Source organism: Crocodylus siamensis, chromosome 2, assembly GCF_052110815.1.
Source record: "Crocodylus siamensis isolate JL-2025a chromosome 2, ASM5211081v1, whole genome shotgun sequence".
In the NCBI taxonomy this organism is placed as follows: Eukaryota; Metazoa; Chordata; order Crocodylia; family Crocodylidae; genus Crocodylus; species Crocodylus siamensis.
The window spans coordinates 282,173,110-282,191,691 of NC_143396.1; the positions used below are offsets into that span (position 1 = coordinate 282,173,110).

General features: G+C 45.6%; 1 protein-coding gene across 7 annotated transcripts in view; it reads left to right on the forward strand.

Annotated features, from left to right (window-relative positions):
• Positions 1 to 18,582, forward strand: part of PPP2R5E (protein phosphatase 2 regulatory subunit B'epsilon) — a 106,911-nt gene that overhangs the window by 49,627 nt on the left and 38,702 nt on the right. For all 7 annotated transcript variants that reach the window (XM_090034223.1, XM_090034219.1, XM_090034224.1 and 4 more), the window contains one exon: positions 11,795 to 11,991. In XM_090034223.1, coding sequence (XP_089890349.1) covers positions 11,795 to 11,991 — 197 coding nt within the window. The remainder of the gene's footprint in view (positions 1 to 11,794; positions 11,992 to 18,582) is intronic.

Genomic DNA, 18,582 nt, shown 5'->3' on the forward strand with positions numbered 1-18,582 from the left:
ATTTATGGAAAAAAAAAATTTCTTATTTACTTTTTGGATTTTTATTGCTTTTATGAGAGGACCAAGAGTGGGCTAGGTTCTTCTTACAGTGATATCCACGCATACCATTTGGAGGGACTGAACTCAGTAGGGAAGTGTGGGTCTACAGTACTGCCACCGCCTTGGCGCCCATCTCATACCTGCAAAGTAATATTTTGTGGGAAATGAGGCAGTTCATAGAGTTTCAGTAAGTTTTGGGGAGAGACTCAGTCCTGTAACTTTCTGGGTATCCTTGCCATATTCACAACTTAAGCTTAAGACAGAAACCACAAGTTGCTCAGAGAATGCGTTTTGCTCAGGAGGATAAACTTTCTAATTGAAGCCGTGGGGTTCAGCACTGATGATCAGCAGAGGCAGTGACAATGGCAGAACTTGTTTTAGGCTGCGCCTCTAGCTAACCACAGATATCGAGAAAACTAGGAGCAGTCTGTCAGTGCTGCAGTTTCAGACTTCCTTTTATGTGCAGGCAGGAGAAAGGGAGTTTAGCCCGTAGTTTATATATCTGTGAAAGTAATGCTGGTGCCAGTTGAACCCTACTTTTTTGGACCCCTGTGCCTAAATTCTGTTCTGCCTGTATAATGATTAAATATAAAGAGTAGGATTTGATAAACAGCCTTGAAAAAATAGCTTGTTATAAACGAGTGATTATTGCCTCCATAAGGCATTCATAGTATTGACAACTCTTGTGTTCTGCTTTTTTTTTTGCTTTTTTTTTCTGTCACCAATAGAATTGTTTCCTAAGTTCCAGTTGCTGGGCCAGGTAGTTAAGTCAGGCAAAATGGTTGATAAAAGTGATTTGTAGAGAGAGATGTTTGTTCTACAGAACACTTGTAACTGGTGGTGATGTTCAAAAGAGGAAAAACCTACCTGTGCTTTCAGTCTCTTAAATTTCACAAGCCTGGTAGTTGGCAAAATACCATTTCATATGCAAATTGAGCACCTTTGATTTTGACACTATTGAGAGAGAAATGGTGCCATTTTAGTCACTTTTTCAGAATAAAACTGCACTTGGGTTGTTCAGAAATGGTTTCAATGCTTTTATATAGTGCTTTATAATTTGCATAATTCTGTATTTGTCTAAACTTACTTAAATGTATATTAATATTTTAGCTTTTCAGTGGAAATGTATAATTTTCCCCCTGTCCCTTGGGGTGGGGATCCGGCCTCACCCCTGCCCAAGCAGGCAAGGGGTGTGGGAGCTGGGTTTTGCTCTGCTGCAGCATCCACCGTAGCCTTCAGCTGGGGGTAGGGGGCTGCAGACCCGGGTCCCTGGCCCTGCAGCCCTGGCAGCTGAGTGCCCCTGTGGCAGGGCTGGGGTCTGTGCAGGGAGCGAGATCCTGCAGCCTGTGCTGTTCCTGCCACTGCAGTGCCCCTCCATGTGGTGCCTCTTTCCCGACCCAGGCCCGGTTCCCGGTGCCACTGCAGCGCCCACCAGGAGATGTAGCGCAGGGGCCAAGGGGCTCTGGGTCTGTGCGGCAGCACCGGGGGGCACTTCTGGCTGGGCAACTGAAGCAGGCGCGAAATGGGGGCCATACGGTAGCTGTAGGGAGTCATGGTGATGCTCTGGAGCCGAAGAGTGACTGCATGCTCTGGAAGAGCTGGAGTGAATGGGCGGGGCCTGGAGCTGGTGGTGGGGCATGTGTGCAGGCCAGTGGGGCCTTCGATCCTGAGGGCGGGGATTCTCTGTGGGAGTGGGCGGGGCCTGGAGCTCCTGATCCCACCTGGCAGACACCCTTTGACCCTAGCTGACTTCCTGCCTTTGGGCAGGGTGCTGGATGTAATGATCTTTTGAGGTCCCTTCTAGCCCTATTGTCTGTGAAATCCCAGGAGCAGATGCTTGCATTACAAAACCATCCATGAAAAAGATCGCATGGCTGACAAGAACCAGTATTATAGAAGGGTTTGAGTTATTTGTCTCAAGGAAAACAGGTATTTAACGAGAACTGGACATTCCAGCAGGACACAGGATTGTAGATGCATCAGTAAAAGGGTTGATCAAACATTTGGGAAGTTTATTTTAATTAATCTGGTGACATATTGGGCAGAGAATAGTGTTGGTCGTTGGGGAAAGTATCTGAGTGGAGAGTTCTGGTGTGTAGAAGTTAGCAAGTCCTGATGGTTTAAGTGAGATAAAAAATTGGCTTGTTTTCTTTTTGGCTACATTGTTTCACATGCGGTTTGAATTCAAGTCAGGTCAACCCCATCCCCCCCAAAATTTAACAATTTGTCACTTAAAATTGCTAAGGTAGAAGATAATCATCTTTACTGCACATGTGGTACCTCTTCATAGCTAATGAGTAACAGAAATGCCCAGTTATGGTTACCTTTATAACATAGTGATGATGAATTTTATAGTAATTGGGATAATCTGATAATGCTAATTTGGGGGGAAGTGTAGCATGAGTAGACAGTTTTTACAGCCTATTTACTGTTCATTCTAGTCCAAGACTTATGTTGTCACAAGTCTGTGGTGGGCTTATAATGTGGAAAAAGGCAAGTGTCATTGTAACTCAAGTCACGTCCCACCCCATGGTTCCCACTCTGGTCACACCTGAGTCCAGTGATTAGGCAGAATAGATAACTCTGCAATAGGGCTGTGCAAAACAGCTGTGTTTCGATTTGGTTTCAGATTTGGCCATTTCAGAGGAAGCTGATTTGTTTTGGCATTTTGGATCGCTATTCTGTTTCGTTTTGGCTGAATCTGTTTTGAAGATTCTCCCTCCGAATCTGTTTCGAACAAGCTGCAAGGGAAGCTTTGCACAGCCCTACCCAGCTGGGTGGGACTTGGGGCCCCAGCGGGGAGCAGGATGGGGCCATGGGTGGCTCTTCTGGGGTAGGGCCGCTGCCCTCCATGCAGGCAAGGAGATCTCCACGTGGATTTCTGATCCTTGTCATGCCAGGTTGCAAGGCAGAGAAGCAGCACAGAGCAGCAAGCAAGCCTGCTGGTTCCTGCCGTTCAACTTGGCTCCGCAGGGAGCAGAGATCTGTGCCAGCGGTCTCCTTGCCGCTGCTGCCCACCCCACGCCGGCCCAGTGACGTGGGGCGGTGCAGGGCACGCAACAGTTGCAAGGAGACCTCAGCACGGATCTCTGCTCCCTGCGGAGCCAGGTCACACGGCAGGGACCAGCACAGCCCTGCCACGTGACCGGGCTCCACAGGGAGCAGAGATCTGAGCTGGGGTCTCCTTGCCACCACTGCCTGCCCCTTGCAGCCCTGGATCTCTGCTCCCTGCGGAGCCAAGTTGCACGGCAGGGACTAGCTCTGCTTTGCTGTGTGACCTGACTCTGCTGGGAGCAGAGATCTGCATTGGGGTCTCTTTCCCATTGCTGCCTGCTCTGTTCAGCCCTGCATCTCCAGGGCTGCGCAGGGTGGCCAGCGGCAGTGGGGAGACCCCCGGCGCAGATCTCTGTTCCCTGCAGAGCCAAGTCACACACCAGGGCAGCAGCCTACAGCTGGTTCCTGCAAGCCCAGCTCTGAAATTTTCCAAAACGTTTCTGAAATGTTTTGGATGCCTTGTTTGGTTTCAGAGAAGTTTCTGAGCCTTCTGTTTCGATTTGGGTTCGGTGTTTTTCGGGTGCTGAAATGGCCTGAAACGCTTCTGAAATGAAACAGCTGCTGAAATTTTTCAGAGTCCTGCTCCACAGTGCTTCAGGCATGTCGTAGCACCACTTTCAGGCTCTCTGGTGCTGAGAGCTGTGTTGAGGCACACGTTCAAGATCCCTTTGAGAGATCCACTGCTCTGAACTGCCAGGTGTGGTGGAGCAGGAGTGAACAGGCAGGGTTTGTTTCTCAGCAGTGGTCCTGGGTGCTCAGCACAGAATTTGTATAGGCGTGATTACACTGTCGTCTGTGATCTTATGAAAGGCTTGAAGCCAGCTTTCCTGAGGTGAACAGCTAGTACACATATTTTTTTGTTCAACTTAATCCTTAAGTAAATATTTAAGTCATTAATAAAATTTGTTGTTTTTATTACAGTGACTGTATTGTATAACAATGAAGGTGCTGTGCTGCATGTGCTTTGTAAAGCACTGCTGTGTCCACATTAATGTTGTCGTATCTTGATGGCTTTATGGGGGTGGGGGGGAAAGAGTAGCTAAGGGTAATGAGGATGTCCAGCAGGAATATGCAGACTTTGGTTAGGATTACTTGGAGAAAAACTGAAATTATTAACTCTTTAGAATTGCTTTTCTAAGAATGCTAATGAGACCTGTTGATAAATTTGTCCATACACTTCTGTTAGATTGTTTTTTTCTTAAAACCTTTATTTTTGTTACAGCTGGATTATGAATAACTTCAACCCAATTAGTTCAGTGTGAACATATGCTAGTAAATCAAGATGGCTGATAAGTAACTTTATTTTTATACATCTTGAAGAGCAAAAGAGGAAACAGTCAAACTTGTAGCCCTTAAATTAATTTTGTTGCAAGAAAAGTCTTTGTCTTGGAAATGTCAAGATGACTATTTCTGCTGTAACTCACAAAAGTGATTATTTTTATTAAAACTATAACTTCTGATGTGCCTTCAGCTTAAGTAAAGCATATGATGTGCTGGTTGTATCGTGCATTCCTACTTTTATGTGCTGGTTTATAAAGATTGTTTTACATTCATCTGTTATCATAGTCATCTTACTTTCTGGGGTAATTTAATGTTAATAATTGAAAATAAGAAAGCATTGTAGTATTCAGTACAACTTTTAGGGGTTAAAAGTGTCACAAAGCTTTTTTTCTTCTTTAAAAAAAATAAACGAAATTTCCATGCAAACAGTGGGACTTCTGTCTGTTGGGCATCAGTTAAACTAATTTTTGTTCTCTGCCTTAGTTCGTATTTATGGAGATTGCAGAATATTCTTCGTGCAGCATAACTGCTGTAATTCATTTAAACTGAGCCTTTTAGAGAACTGGCTACCTGTTCTGTTACTGTCTGTAAGCCTGAAACAATTGCGGCCTCCAACCCAAAAGCAGATGAATGTCACTGCTCAGCCCAGAAATACATGCAGGGTGCATGTAGTTCATGAAGTCATGTGCAGCAGAGCTTTCTGAAGGTTTTTGTATCCATTTGTGGAAGACAAGCAAAAAGGCCAGAAAGCATGTGAAAGAAACAGGCACAGAAAAGTTAAGGAAACAGTCTAAACAAGTGCTGGGCCTGTGGCCCTGAGACTAGCTGAATGAGAGGCCTGGAACCGTGCGCAGATGTTGCATTCACACTTGATTGATTCCTGATGCCTTCATGGACATACGACTCGGTGCACTACACGTAAAAATATGGGCTTGCCTCAAAGGAAAATGTAGCCAATTTTTTCTAATGGAATCAACCTGCAGTAACCATTTTTCTGGCTCACCACTTTGGTCAAACTGTGGTGATCTTTATCCCCCCCAAACACACACACACCTTGATAGACACTCTAGAGGAAGGGGGGGCAATTTGGGCATGGGGGTGCGTCACAGAGAGAGTTTTGATGAGATGTCGTGGGCTGGGTCAGCATCCTCTCCCCGCATCCCCTCGCCACTGCAACAACTCACCAAAACTTCCTATGTGGGACAGGGCTGCAGGAGGGCAGGGTGTGTTGTGGGGTGGTGACAGCACAAGGCCAGGCCCTGGGGTAGAGCCACAATCCCTGCACACTCCTGCCCTATAGGGGGGTGCTGACATATGTGTGGGGGGCAACTTGATGCTAGGTCCCAGGGGTCAACTGGAGATGAGGGTAGGGAGGAGGCAGCAAGGGGAGTGTGCAGCAAAGCCCACCTGGGTTTCGTGATCCACAGATGCCCCCACGGCGCTCCACATGGGGCCAAGTCCTGCCTGGGGCAGCCCATGCCATGCTCCAGCCCATGTCTGCTGCTTACTGGCGGGGCTGCTTTTGGTGTGGCTGCAGCTGCCAAGGTGCTGCTCAGCCCTCTTCACCTCCAGCTGCAGCTCCTACTGCGCCGCTCTGGGTTTGGAGGAAGCCACTTCAGCTGAGCAGCTCCAGTCCTGGCACACATGGCTCTGCCTGCAGCTTCTTTCTACCCACTCGGCCCTGTGCGCCAGGGCAGGTGGAAGGGAGCCAGGAGCTGGAGCCCCATGTGCTGGGGCAGGAGCCACCTGGCTGAAGGTCCCAGCTGCCTTCCACCCAATGGCCTCCTGTGCCAAGTCCGGAGCTGGAGCCCTGCCCACTGGGGCAGGAACTTCCCAGGCGAAGCTTCCTCCCCGCCTGGGGCGGCGCAACAGGAGCAGAAGGAGCCACCGCCGGAGGTGAGGGGACTTGAGCAGCGCCTGGGCACGTGTACCAAGAGCAGCTCTGCTGGAAGCTGAACACATTGGCCCGGACTGGGAATGATGGGTGTGGGCTTGAGTGTGGCTTGGGCTGCCCCTGGGCGACGTTTGGCCCCATGTGGAGCACTGCGGGGCCAGCCTCAGGCCAGATCCCATCACTTGGCAGGCACCCCACCACAGGCTGGATCCAGTCAATTGGTGGGCTGGATCTGGCCTGCGGGCCATATTTTGTCCACCACTGCTCTAGAGATTTAACTTGGCTCTAGAGGAATTTGTTCTGGTTTTGGTTGTTAAATGTTATTTGTTGTATCCGTTTCTTGTCTATACCTTCCCCTTTGGGGGGATTTTTCTGATTTCTTTGTTGTGGTATAGGAATTAAAACCAGCTAGCTGTAGTGGTTCTAAGCTCTCCCTTTGATCTCATTATGATGCGATTATTACACATATGTAGTAAAGTCATCCGCTGTATTGACTGTAATAGCCATTCTTCCAAAGTGTGTCACTATGCATGTCAGCATACCTCAAGTAAACACCATGCACTTATAACTAGAAATAGGTAATGCGGTTTGTGCCGTGGAAACAATAATGTGATCATCCTTTATTTGTGGTAGGGTTTTCTTTCTAGTGGCTGTGATGGAAACAGTAAACCGGATTTGCAGATACATTGGTAGAGAGAGGCTGCCTGTAACATCAGCTCTAAAGATAAAGTGACTTGAATATCAATTTATATTGCCAATTCCCACTATTCTGATTCAGTTTTGATTATGTAAGTTACACTCAAGATTTCAGTCTGTGAAGAGAGGTTCAGAGATCCTTTATGTAATCTCTTTATCTCTAAGGTATAGAATGAGGAAAAGATGCTTGAAAGCTTTCAAAATAGTTGACGCAAGAGAACATAGAAGATTGATTTGTCATTTTTTGTGCCTCCCTTTCCTCTCGTGCTGAGCATATCCTGCTTCCCTGCGTCCCTCGTTACCTTTATCTTAAGTGAGGAGAGCACAGATTCACTCTTTGGGGGGGCAAATCATAGACCCCGTTCCACCGTTTTTAAACCAGTCTATGTGTGCTGAGCCTGTCTTCTGTTACAGGTCTAGACCGGTTTTGTATGCTGAACTTTTCTGTTCTGTTATGGTTATAGACCAGTATCTGATCACTTATACCAGTAAAAGTGTAATTTTTGTACCTGGTCAAGCAGTCTTTCAGTTGTCGGCAACTGGAAAAACATGGGTTTTAAGTGTCATTCCATTCCTCATGTAACCCCAGAATAAATTTAAAAACTGCATTACATTTCATTTTTTCTAAAAGAGTAATCGCTGCTTTAATTCATTGCTTAATTGGTGTTTCTCTTGTTAAAGAAGAGATGCATCCAGGAGTTTTCATAACTTGTATATAGAAGAGAGAAGCTTGCAATGGCAGGGTTAGAGTGGTTTGCAGATATGCAGTGAGGCTTACAGGAAATTCCACCTAGGTTCCTGGGAGATTTCTGTTTGAAAAAAATTGCTTTATTTTTTGCCCACAATTTTAATCAACAAAACTTTTGTGTTTTGGTAATTGTAATGCCCTTTAACTACGTTTGATGTGGTTAGGGTTGTAACAAGCATGATTGTAAATTTTAGATAAGCTATATAACTTGCTTCTAAATGAACTTTGATATATATAAATCCAATTAGGACTTTAGAGTTGCTTATTACATTATTATTTTTTAGTTTTACATTTTCATGTCTTTTAATAAGTGTACCTCTGGTGGCCAGATGCAGGGGGGTAGGCCGGGGAGCCTACCTGCTTGCCTCTCCTGTGGCTGGGGGGTGAGCTGCAGGGGGCCCTGGTGCTTCCCTGCATGGCAGCAGTGCTCCTTGGAGCTGCCTGGGCAGAGTGCCAGCAGGTGGGTGCTGCCTGGGGCGCCACCCCTTCAGAGGGAAGCACCGGGTTCCTCTGCAGCTCAGGGGCTCTGTGATGCTGTTACAGTATTCGGTCAAAGGATAACTAAAAATCCTGTATTTAAAGAAATACTTTTGCAATAAAAATGTAATAGCAAATGTTTTGCAGGTTTCAGCTAGTTATTTGCATAATACACTGTTTTAGAACGTCCCAGTGCTTACCACAGTGCAAAGACAATGTGACAATCAGTGCAACCATAGATCATGTGATTGAGAGTTACTGTTACAGAAATTCTCAAATATTCCCCATATAAGCCTCTTTATTTGGGCGGGGGGGAGAAGAAAGAAAAAAAAGAAGCAAAAAGAAGCAAATTCTGGGCTCCAGTCAACCAACTCCCAATCCTGAAGTTCTCTTTTCTTGGGAAAGGTGATCAAGAAGGTGGTTACATAACTCCAGATCTCATTCATCCCCCTGTCCTTGACCTCATTCAGTCATTCAGTAGGATTGCAGACTGGCAGCTTGTCTGGAAGTGATGTACATGGAAGTTGTTGATTATCATAATGCACTAGCCAGAGGCTAGATCTCTTTACTGCTATTCTTTGATTTGTTATCAGACCCTCATGGGGGGTTGCTGGCACAGCTTTGTAAGTTAGAAAAGGGAAAAGTAATGGCTCTAGGATAGCTTGGATCAGTACTGTCTAATAATTCCCAGGAAATGCTGGTGGGTAGGGACCTACCAAATTTGCAGCAGAAGTGGGCTGGCTCCTTTAATCTTGCAGGTTCCTCCACATCGCCCCCCAGCTGCTGATTGGCAGAGGGGCCTTGCTGCTTGCTTCTTATCGGCGGGAAGACAAAAACTGTGGTTTTAAATGTGGACCATTTTTGCCTCCTGACCGGTCGAGACCAAGCAGTGGAGCTGTTGGGGGGGCAGCCGATCAGAGGGGGGAGGCAATAATGGTGCCATATTTAAAATGGTTGTTTTCACCTTTCCACTGATCTGGAGTGAGCAATGGGGCCCCTCTGCCAATCAGCTTGCATGCGGGGGAGCCGGCAAGATTAGAGGAGCTGCCACACAGCCCATTTCCACCACAAATTTGGCAGGTACCTACTGATGGGTGGTTCTTCTCTCTGGAGTTTTGTAGGACACCAGTCTCTGTTGCCTCTCCTATGTAGCATCTATGCAAAACCTGCAGGACTAGGATGTGGGTACAAGCTGCAGTATTAGCACAACACTGCTGATGCCTATCTCTGTCTTCTCTGGCTCTGAGACAACTTTTGCAGCGCTCACGAAATGTGTGAAAGAATTTTGTGACCTGGAATAAAGCCAGGTGTCTATTGGCCTTGTTCCATGTTAGTTTTAGGAGCCTCCTGGAGCTCTTAGCCCCTGGATTGTCCATACATTAACACATGAAATTAGTTTTAAGGACTCTTTAGGCAGCTTAAAGTTGCACCACCCCAAGCTAGGTTTATCTTTGATCTGTGATACCTGGCTCCTGTCACACTAACATGTAGGCACTCTAGGCTACACATCTGCGTAAACACTCCACCCACCCCCCTCTCTGCCCTGGCTCAGATTGGGCCCATTGCTTCCTCTGCTCCCCTCCAATTGGGCAGCCACCCCCCAACCCCATCCCCATGCTCCACCAACTCGGATCGGGCCTGCTTCTGCAGCACCCCATATCCCTGCTTACCCCCTCTAGTCCCTGGGCTTACTTTTGGCTGCTGGCGCTGTCCCAGGGCGCAGGCGTGAAAGGAGAACCATCTTGCCTGGGTGCTACCGCAGCTCTCTAGGTAGGACTCAGCTCAGGGAAGAGTAGCAGCGGCAGTGGCTGGACAGCGTTTGCAGGCAAAAGTAAGCTGCTGATGTTGGGGGGAGCCTTGATGTTGGGGCAGGGAACCCTGAAGGGCTGGGGGGAAGCCTGGAATGGGTGGGGAGGGAAAAGGATTTAGTTTTCAGTCCTCAAGGCTCCTGCTGGCTCCTTTTCTACAAAGGTTCCATGAATATATTGTTTCATAATATAATAATATATAATTAGAAGTTATAATTCCTATTCCATGATGATATCTTTGAGCTCTAACATATCTTAAATTAAAACTACCTTTATATAGGTTAATTTTTGTAAAGTATCGTAACAAAAAACACAAAACTACAATTAAATTTTAGAAAAATCTGATTTTTTAAAATTCTTTTTAAGAAAAAAAAACATTGGGTTTTATCTACTCTGTGTTAGTTAGCAAATTCCTTTTATCTCCAGTTTTCTTTAACCTGATGATTACCATGCCGCGATGATAAACAGCTGGTCAAAAATGCTGTCCTCATGTGCACTAATGCATGTCAAGTTCAAGAAATTTGAAGTGTATATAAAAGAATACACAACTTGCTCTGAGAGAGGAAAGTATAGATGTAATTGGGTTTTTTTGTGGATTATTAGCAGTATACATTGCAAACTTGCGTGGAGTATAATTCTGTTTCTAGTTTAACAAATGAATAAGATAAATGTGTCCATTTTGTAGTCATCTTTGAAGGGCATTTGGCTAATTCATGCTGATGCAAAGCAACCATTTCTTAATAAAGACTTAGGAGTTGGAATGGGAGAAGTTTTTCAGTTGCCTGGTGTCTTAAATGTAATAAAAATCAAGATTCCTTTAAAAGAGTTGTCCATCACTGGTGGCCCCTGTGTACATGAAAACAAAATAAATCTAGTTTTCTACCTGTTCTGTTGATAGAATAGTAGATTATCTGCCCATCCTTCTAAGTAAGGTGAAACTGTTCAAACAGACATCTGATAGTGCCTTTTAGTCTGTTTTTACTTAATGTAGTTTTGCTAAGCCCCTCACCCAGGAAGACTAGCAAGAGAAAGAAAAGCAACAATTACACTTCCTACATTACCACCCAAGAATACTTTACAGCACTGGGGAAAATAATGGCTGGTTATATAGACACCAGATAGCATACAGTAAAGGGCAATGTATCCCACTGCTTTTGTGAGCCAAAAACTTCACTGACTACTGGCAAAATTACAACCAATTTTATTACAGAAACTGTCAATGTGGAAATAATGAAATCTGTGGAAATGTTTGGAAAAACAGAATCGGTAGATTTATTGTTATGGGATTTTAGTATGGCACTGCATTTTTTTGTGAAATACTAATTCATCGTTTAAGTCTGTAATATTTCTGACTGCTCTTCCTTACTTAGTGTGTCTAAGGGGTCTACAAAAGATGAGTATGATCAATCAAAAGTGTGCAAATACCCACACTTACAATTCAGAGGGCTCTGCACCTCCATTTGAAATTTTCAAAGGGGTCTCCAAATGAAAAAAGGTTGAAACTCAATGAGAGAGTTTATGTGCATGAATTTGTATTCTTCTGTAAGTCTTGGCTTCTTCTAATTAAATCTCATTTTTTAGTAGTAGGTGAATAAATAGTACTGTTAAAATTCAGTATCCAAGATACAAACTGTTAAATATTAGGGAAATTCCTGCAGCGACGTTGTTGATGATTTGAGCAGTGTTTTATGAAAACTGTACTGATACTGCTTTCCTTTGAAAGTGCACTTCAAAAGGAATTAGTGTTTCATGTAAAAAGATAACAGACTTACGAAGACTTCTTTTCTTGTTCCATAGACGTTCCATCTTCAGAGCAGCCTGAACTGTTCCTAAAGAAACTTCAACAGTGCTGTGTCATTTTTGACTTCATGGACACACTATCAGACCTTAAAATGAAAGAATACAAGCGCTCCACTCTTAATGAACTGGTGGACTACATCACAATAAGCAGAGGCTGTTTGACAGAACAGACTTACCCTGAAGTAGTTAGAATGGTGAGTTTTTTCCTTATCGTGGACTCTGTAGAGACATGTGCAATTCCAGTTTGATGTTGGGGAAAGGGGGCAAACTAAGTCCTGGGATAATGCATTAAATGTGTCCTTTGGTTTAGTAGACATAACCAGCATATAATTCTTCAAAAATAATTAAAGCTCAAATTTTCACTTGTACTTGAATAAACATCAAAAGGGCCAGCAGTGTAAAAAGCATGTGGAAGGTAAATCTGGAATATTTCAAGTTGCTTCTACTGAATTGCTGTAATCTCAGTTGCTTTCTTTCAAGTGGAAAAGAATTTTAAAACGGAGTGATTTTATCCTAACTCTTTACAGTGTTTGTGTTTCTAGGATAAAAACAGTTTTAAATGTAATGATTTCTTTATGAAGGAACTTTTGTTGCCTTTGTCATTATAATTAAGTACAAAGTGGTAGCTACAAGGGATGCATTAATTTAAGAAAATTATAATGGTGAAAATGTCACATAGGATCAACCTGGAAAAAGCTGCGTTGGGCTTTGTAGATTCATAGCAGCAATATTAAGGGGTCACCAGGAGTTCTCAATGGTAATGCCATACAGCATGAATGTTATTAATAAATTATCAGTGACCACATGTACCTTCAATAGGAAAACTGAACTAGGATCTGACATGAAGTGAAGGATATTCATTGCAAGTTATGTTACTGCTTCAGGTAGACTTTCTGTATTAAGCTGCCACCTGAGCAATAGACAGTCAAGCAGAACCTTTGTTGCATTTGGTTTTATAATGGTATTGTGTGATAACAGAAGCCAATAATAGCTACATCCTTTGAAGAACCTTGAATAGATTTTGCACTGCAGTGTATATACTCCTCAATTTCTTTCTTGTTCACAAATACTTGAGTGGTTGTCTAGGATTTAGAATATATGCAAAACTTATTCTGTAATTACTAGCAAACAGTGCCTTAAAAGAATGTTATGGGTAGACAGTCAAGCACTCAAAATAAGGAAAAATCCCATAAGTGGCAATTCCTTCTCCCTCTTGTACATGTACTTTCAATATACGGGTTCTAATGACAAGATCGCATACTATTTTTTTTTCCATGGTACCCCTGCTGTATTCAGTTCAGCAGCTCACTGAATGAACTGCTATTCAATATCTTGTATTTCAGCATGTGTGGCCCCATGCATTATTTATTATACGTCATTCAAATCCTGGTTGTAATGCAGGATTATCAATTTTCTCCTGGGCTTTTCTGAGATGTTCATCAGTGTAGTATCTGAATGTTTCACAACATTAGTGTTGTCTTCCTAACAGAAGGATTGGTATTATTCCTGCTTTACAGATGGGTCTTGGAAATGCATAGACATACAAATGGATGCTATTTGGGGTTTCCTGTTAGAGATTTCTTATGGTTTGACTTTGTCAGAGAAATCAGAATGTTAACAGTGATTTGTTAATTCAGTACACAGCTCTCATGGACTGTAATTGCAGTGGTTCAACTGTAAATCAGGATCTAACCCTCTCAAGTTCCTTAGCTCAGAAACTGAGGAAAGTACAGGTAGCGGCCACTTGTGAAAAGCAGTTTACATCAGTGGTGCTTAATCTTTCAGCTCTGCGGGCCGGATGAGTTGTTTGGGGCCAGTCCATGAGTCAGATCCCTCATAGGACTGGGCCTCGTGTACCCAGATTTGGCTGTGTGCACCCAACCTAGTATGCAGGGCTATGTTTTCAGAGCCCACTGGGCTCCCCGTGGGTCCAGAAGTTTGGCAGCAAAGGGAGCAGCAGCTAATACTGCCACCCTGGCCCCACTGCCAAATTATTGGACCCATGAGAAACCTGATGAGGCAGATAATGTGACTCTGTGAGCCAGATCTAGCCTGCAGGCCAGGGGTTGAATGCCCATGGCTTATATCACTTGCTAAGCATTAAATGCCATGTGCATGCGCACAGCCAGGAATGCAGCCTGGCGGCTTGGACACCAGCATCTGGATAGGAAGTCTGTGGCGGGGGGGAGGTGTGTGAGAGGAGAGAAGGGGGCAGATTGAGGCCCCCACAGTGAGGGAGGGGCCAGCGCTGCTCAGCTGGAGCGTGGGTGCAGGGTGGAGCCATGAGCAGCTCATCTGGGGGGCATGGGCTGGGGGATGGCTCACCGCCACTGCATGCACCCCTGGAGGAGGCATGGAGGGGCGTGTGGACCCCCAGATCTGCGTGTGGGGCGAGAGCAGGCTGCCTGCTGCGGGTTCATGGCCAGGAGCTGCCCTGGCCTCTTCCCTGTGGTGGGGCTGGGCTGGGGCTGTGCTCGGGGCGGGCGGCAGTGGCGCTGGGAGGGGGGCTATGAGGGGACTACAGCTAATCCAAAATTTGCTGTAGCTCCCTCCCCGCCCCCCCCCAGTGTCACCACTGCCCACCCTGAGTGCAGCCCCAGACCAGCCCCTCCACTGGGAAGAGGCCAGCGCAGCCCCCAACCCTGAGCCTGCAACAAGCAGCCCTCCCTTGCCCTGTGCACAGATCCTAGGGGGGTACATGCCCCCCCATGACTCCCCCGGGGATGCGCGCAGCAGCGGGGAACCGCCCCACTCCCCCCAGACAAGCTGCCCGTGGCTCTGTCCTGGACCTCACCCCAGCTGGGCAGTCCCTGCCCCTGCCCACTCCCTCCCTCGCCATGGGGGTCCTCAGTCTGAACCCCCCCACGCCCCTTCACTCGCACAGACTTCGCATCCAGACACTGGTCTCCAAGCTGCCAGGCTGCATATCGGTATTGGCCATTAGGGCTCATTTAATAAATGGCCTTCAGTATCGGCCAAAAAAATCTTTATCATGTACCCTAAAAACTGGCTTGATTGTCAGGCTCAAAGACTAGCAGTCAATGGCTTGATGGCTGATTGGCAACCAGTCTTAAGTAGAAGGCCCCAGAGGTCGGTCCTGGGGCCAGTTTTGTTCAAAATCTTCATCAGTGATTTGGAAGATGGTGTAGAGTGCACCCGCAGCAAGTTTGCAGATGACACCAAGCTGTGGGGAGTAGCAGATACACTGGAGAGTAGGATGAGGATTCAGAATGACCTAGACTGGTGGTTTTCAACCTGTTGTCTGCGGACCCCCAGGGGTCCATGAAAGATAACTATGATCAATCAAAAGTATGTGAATACCCACACTTACAATTCAAAAGGGCCCACACCTCCATTCAAAGTTTTTTAGGGGACCGCAAATGAAAAAAAGTTAAAAACCATCGACCTAGGCAAATTGGAGAATTGGACCAAAAGAAATCTCATGAGGTTCAGTAAGGACAAGTGTGAAGTCCTGCATTTAGGGCAAAACAATCCCATGCACCAGTACAGACTGGGGACTGACTGGCTAAGTAGCCACTCTGTAAAAAGGACTTGGGGGTTACAGTGGGCAGTCAGCTGAATACGAGCCAACAGTGTGCCCTTTTTGCAAAGAAAGCTAACAGCTTACAGGGCTGCGTTAGTAGCAGTGTTTGAGGTAAGTGTTCCTCTTGGTTCAGCACTGGTGAGGCCACATCTAAAGTACTGTGTCCAGTTTTGTGTCCCCCAACTATAGAAATAGTGTGGACAAACTGGGGGGGGAGTCCAGTGGAGGGTGACAAAAATGGTTGCGGGGGCTGGAGCACATGACATCTGAGGAGAGGCTGAGGGAACTGGGCTTACTTAGTCTGGAGAAGAGAAGACTGAGAGGAGATTTGATAGCAGCCTTCAACTCCCTGAAGTGGGGTTCCAAAGAAGATGGAGCTAGATCAGCGGTTCCCAATGTGTGGTATGCGTACCGCCAGTGGTACGCAGGCAACCTCTCAGTGGTATGTGTTAACAGGTTTATTATAATTACTTTATATGACAAAAATTTGCTGGTGGTACTTAAGGTTGTATCGTTTTAAATTGGTGTTGCACAGTCTGTCAGAGTTTGGAAACCACTGAGCTAGATGATTCTCAGAGGTGGCAGACGACAGAATGAGGAACAATGGTCTCAAGTTGCAGCAAAGGAAGTTTAGGTTAAATATTAGGAAGAGCTTTCTCATGAGGGTGGTAAAGCACTGGAACAACCTGCCCAGAGAGGTTGTGGACTCTCCATCCTTGGAAGTTTTTAAGACCTGGCTGGACCTTTGGCTGGGATGATGTAGTTGAGGATGGTCCTGCTTTAAGCCGGGGTTTGGACTAGGTGAACTCATGAGGTCCCTTCCAACCCTAATTTTCTATGGTTCTGTGCACAGCCCATCCTGCTCAGAGTGGAGGCAGTGGTCCCATGAAAAATGGTATATAATCATGAGATTTTTAAACGCTGTAGTGCATGTATACTTAAGAAACTAAATTCATATTGCATTTCCTAACTTTTGAATGCTTGACTTAGCAACTTCAACATACTTGTAATGTAGTTTTTGCATATAGTTTCCTGTTTTTTCAAAAAAGCAAACTGAAGTAGCATGTTCCATCCCACACATGCTGGTTTCCACTTCATCAGCAGGATTGAAACCTTTAGATCACAACACTGACTTTTGCCACCGGACTAGACAGGTTAATTGATAGCACTGAGAGATTGTCATCTCCCAGGGCACAGCAATTTGGAGGAGGTGCAGCACACATTTAGCCAGTGAATTTAAGAGAGGTTTTCTGGCAGCAAAGGAATACTGAGGGATAGGGATACTCTATTCCAGTGGCTTTCAACCTTTTCCTACTGGGACCCATTTGGAAAGATCCAAGACCCATCTGGCCCCCCCCAGGCCATGCTGGTGTTTGACCCCCAGCCCTCTGGGCCTTGCTGGGGTCCCTCACTCCTGACCTGTCGCCCCCTGCCCCCCAACCCTGGGGTGCAAGTCTGGCCTTGGCACAGGCTGGAGGGAGGCGGAGAGGCCTGTGGTACCCCCGTGCCCTGGGCCAGCGCTGGGGCTGCCGCGCCACACCAGGCAGCCTGGTCATGGCCCCTCCCGCCTCTGTGAGCAGAGGCATTGGCCCTGGTGCCACCAACCTGGCTGCACAGCTCTCCCTCACCCCCTTTCCCCTGCTGGAAGGGGCATGCACCTCCCCATGCCCCCTGCCCTGCTGCAGCTCGTGACCCTTTGAAATATTCTTGCGACTCACGGGTCGAGAAACGCTGTGTTCTCCTTCTGGGTTATGCTTTAGTGGTTATATATGTTCTGCTGGGTACCCCCAGCTCTTTCATTGGTTCCTTGTCCCAGTCTCTTCCATTACTTTCGGATCCCAGGCTCAGGTGCCTTGTCCACCTGCCTTTTAGCTGAGCTGCTCCTTGCTAACTGGGTGCAGGTAGGGGAGCGTTTTGAGCACAGGAGAGATGGCACTTGGTTCTTGGGGTCCTGGCTGTCAAGGGGAGCAGCTGCAGGGAGAGTTGTGCTCAGTCCCTGCTTCACTGAGGTGGAGCATGCTCGATTCAAATAATCTTCAGAGAATCTGCTGCCATAACAAGAAAGCTTGACTGATCCCATGTGAATTGATTTTTTTTTTTGGTGTGTCATTGGCCAAAGTTGAGGGATTTTGATAGGGTTACCAGAGACAAATCCTTGATGCTGGGGTAACCACTCTACTGACTTTGAAGTCCCCTTTGCCAAGCATGGAGGTGCTACAGCTTCTCAGGGAAGTGGAGAAACTGTTTTAAAATGGGGGAAAACAACATCTTTTTTCCCCTGACCTTGTTCTAAGAAATGACCGAGTAGATGTTGCTGAAATTTTCCAAGAAACTTCAGCCCACGTCAGAGACAAAGCATGGAAAATGTCAGTTTGAATGGCTAAAGTTTGTAAAAAAAATAAAAATAAAATAAATAAAGGCAACTGAAAACAAGTTCTTAAAATTGGAAGTATCAGACAAACAAGCTGTATAAATTGCTACTTGTGCTTTCCATAACATGTATGCTTGTGCACACATGCACTTGTCAGTTGGTTTTTGTGTATGCATGAAGCTGTGACAAAGAGTATGCAGGTTTTATAAGTATGCTGAGAATCTTTAGTCACGAGGGGTGAATCTGTGAATGATTTCTGCAGGTCATTCCAAATGAGTGCTAATAATAAAATGTTTGTATTGTGTGAGTGTGTGTGTGTGTATATATATATATATATATATATATATATATATATATACCAGCATGGATTTTATGCATGCTATATAGCACTTTTCTAAGGTACTTTACAGGAAAGTTATTTTTTACCTCCTCTTTTTGCTTGTAAAAACTCGACTCCTTTTTCTCATTTTGGTGTCTGGTGGCAGGTCACTTTCAGCTGTCGGAGAGAAGTTGATGGTTTTTTGAGTCGGATTTTGTGTCACTCGTTTGTATACAAAAAAATCCGTATTTTATCTACAGTATATGCACCGGTCCTCTTATTCTTTGACCTAAGATAGACTTAACTATATGAAGCCAACTTTATTAATTTCACTTGAGTAACCCTGTACAGCCACTAGGAGCAGCTGCTTTTGTGAAGGGTCTTCAACCGTATACCCACCTGTCAGGCCCGTTTCCTTCCTGGCTGATCTGTCATGATCCAGTCAGCGAGCAGAAGAGCAGCAATAGATTCACTCTTGGCAAGTTAATCATGCAGCCCCCTGACTGTCTTGCATATTCATCACATGGTTGATTTTTTTCTGTCTGAAACCT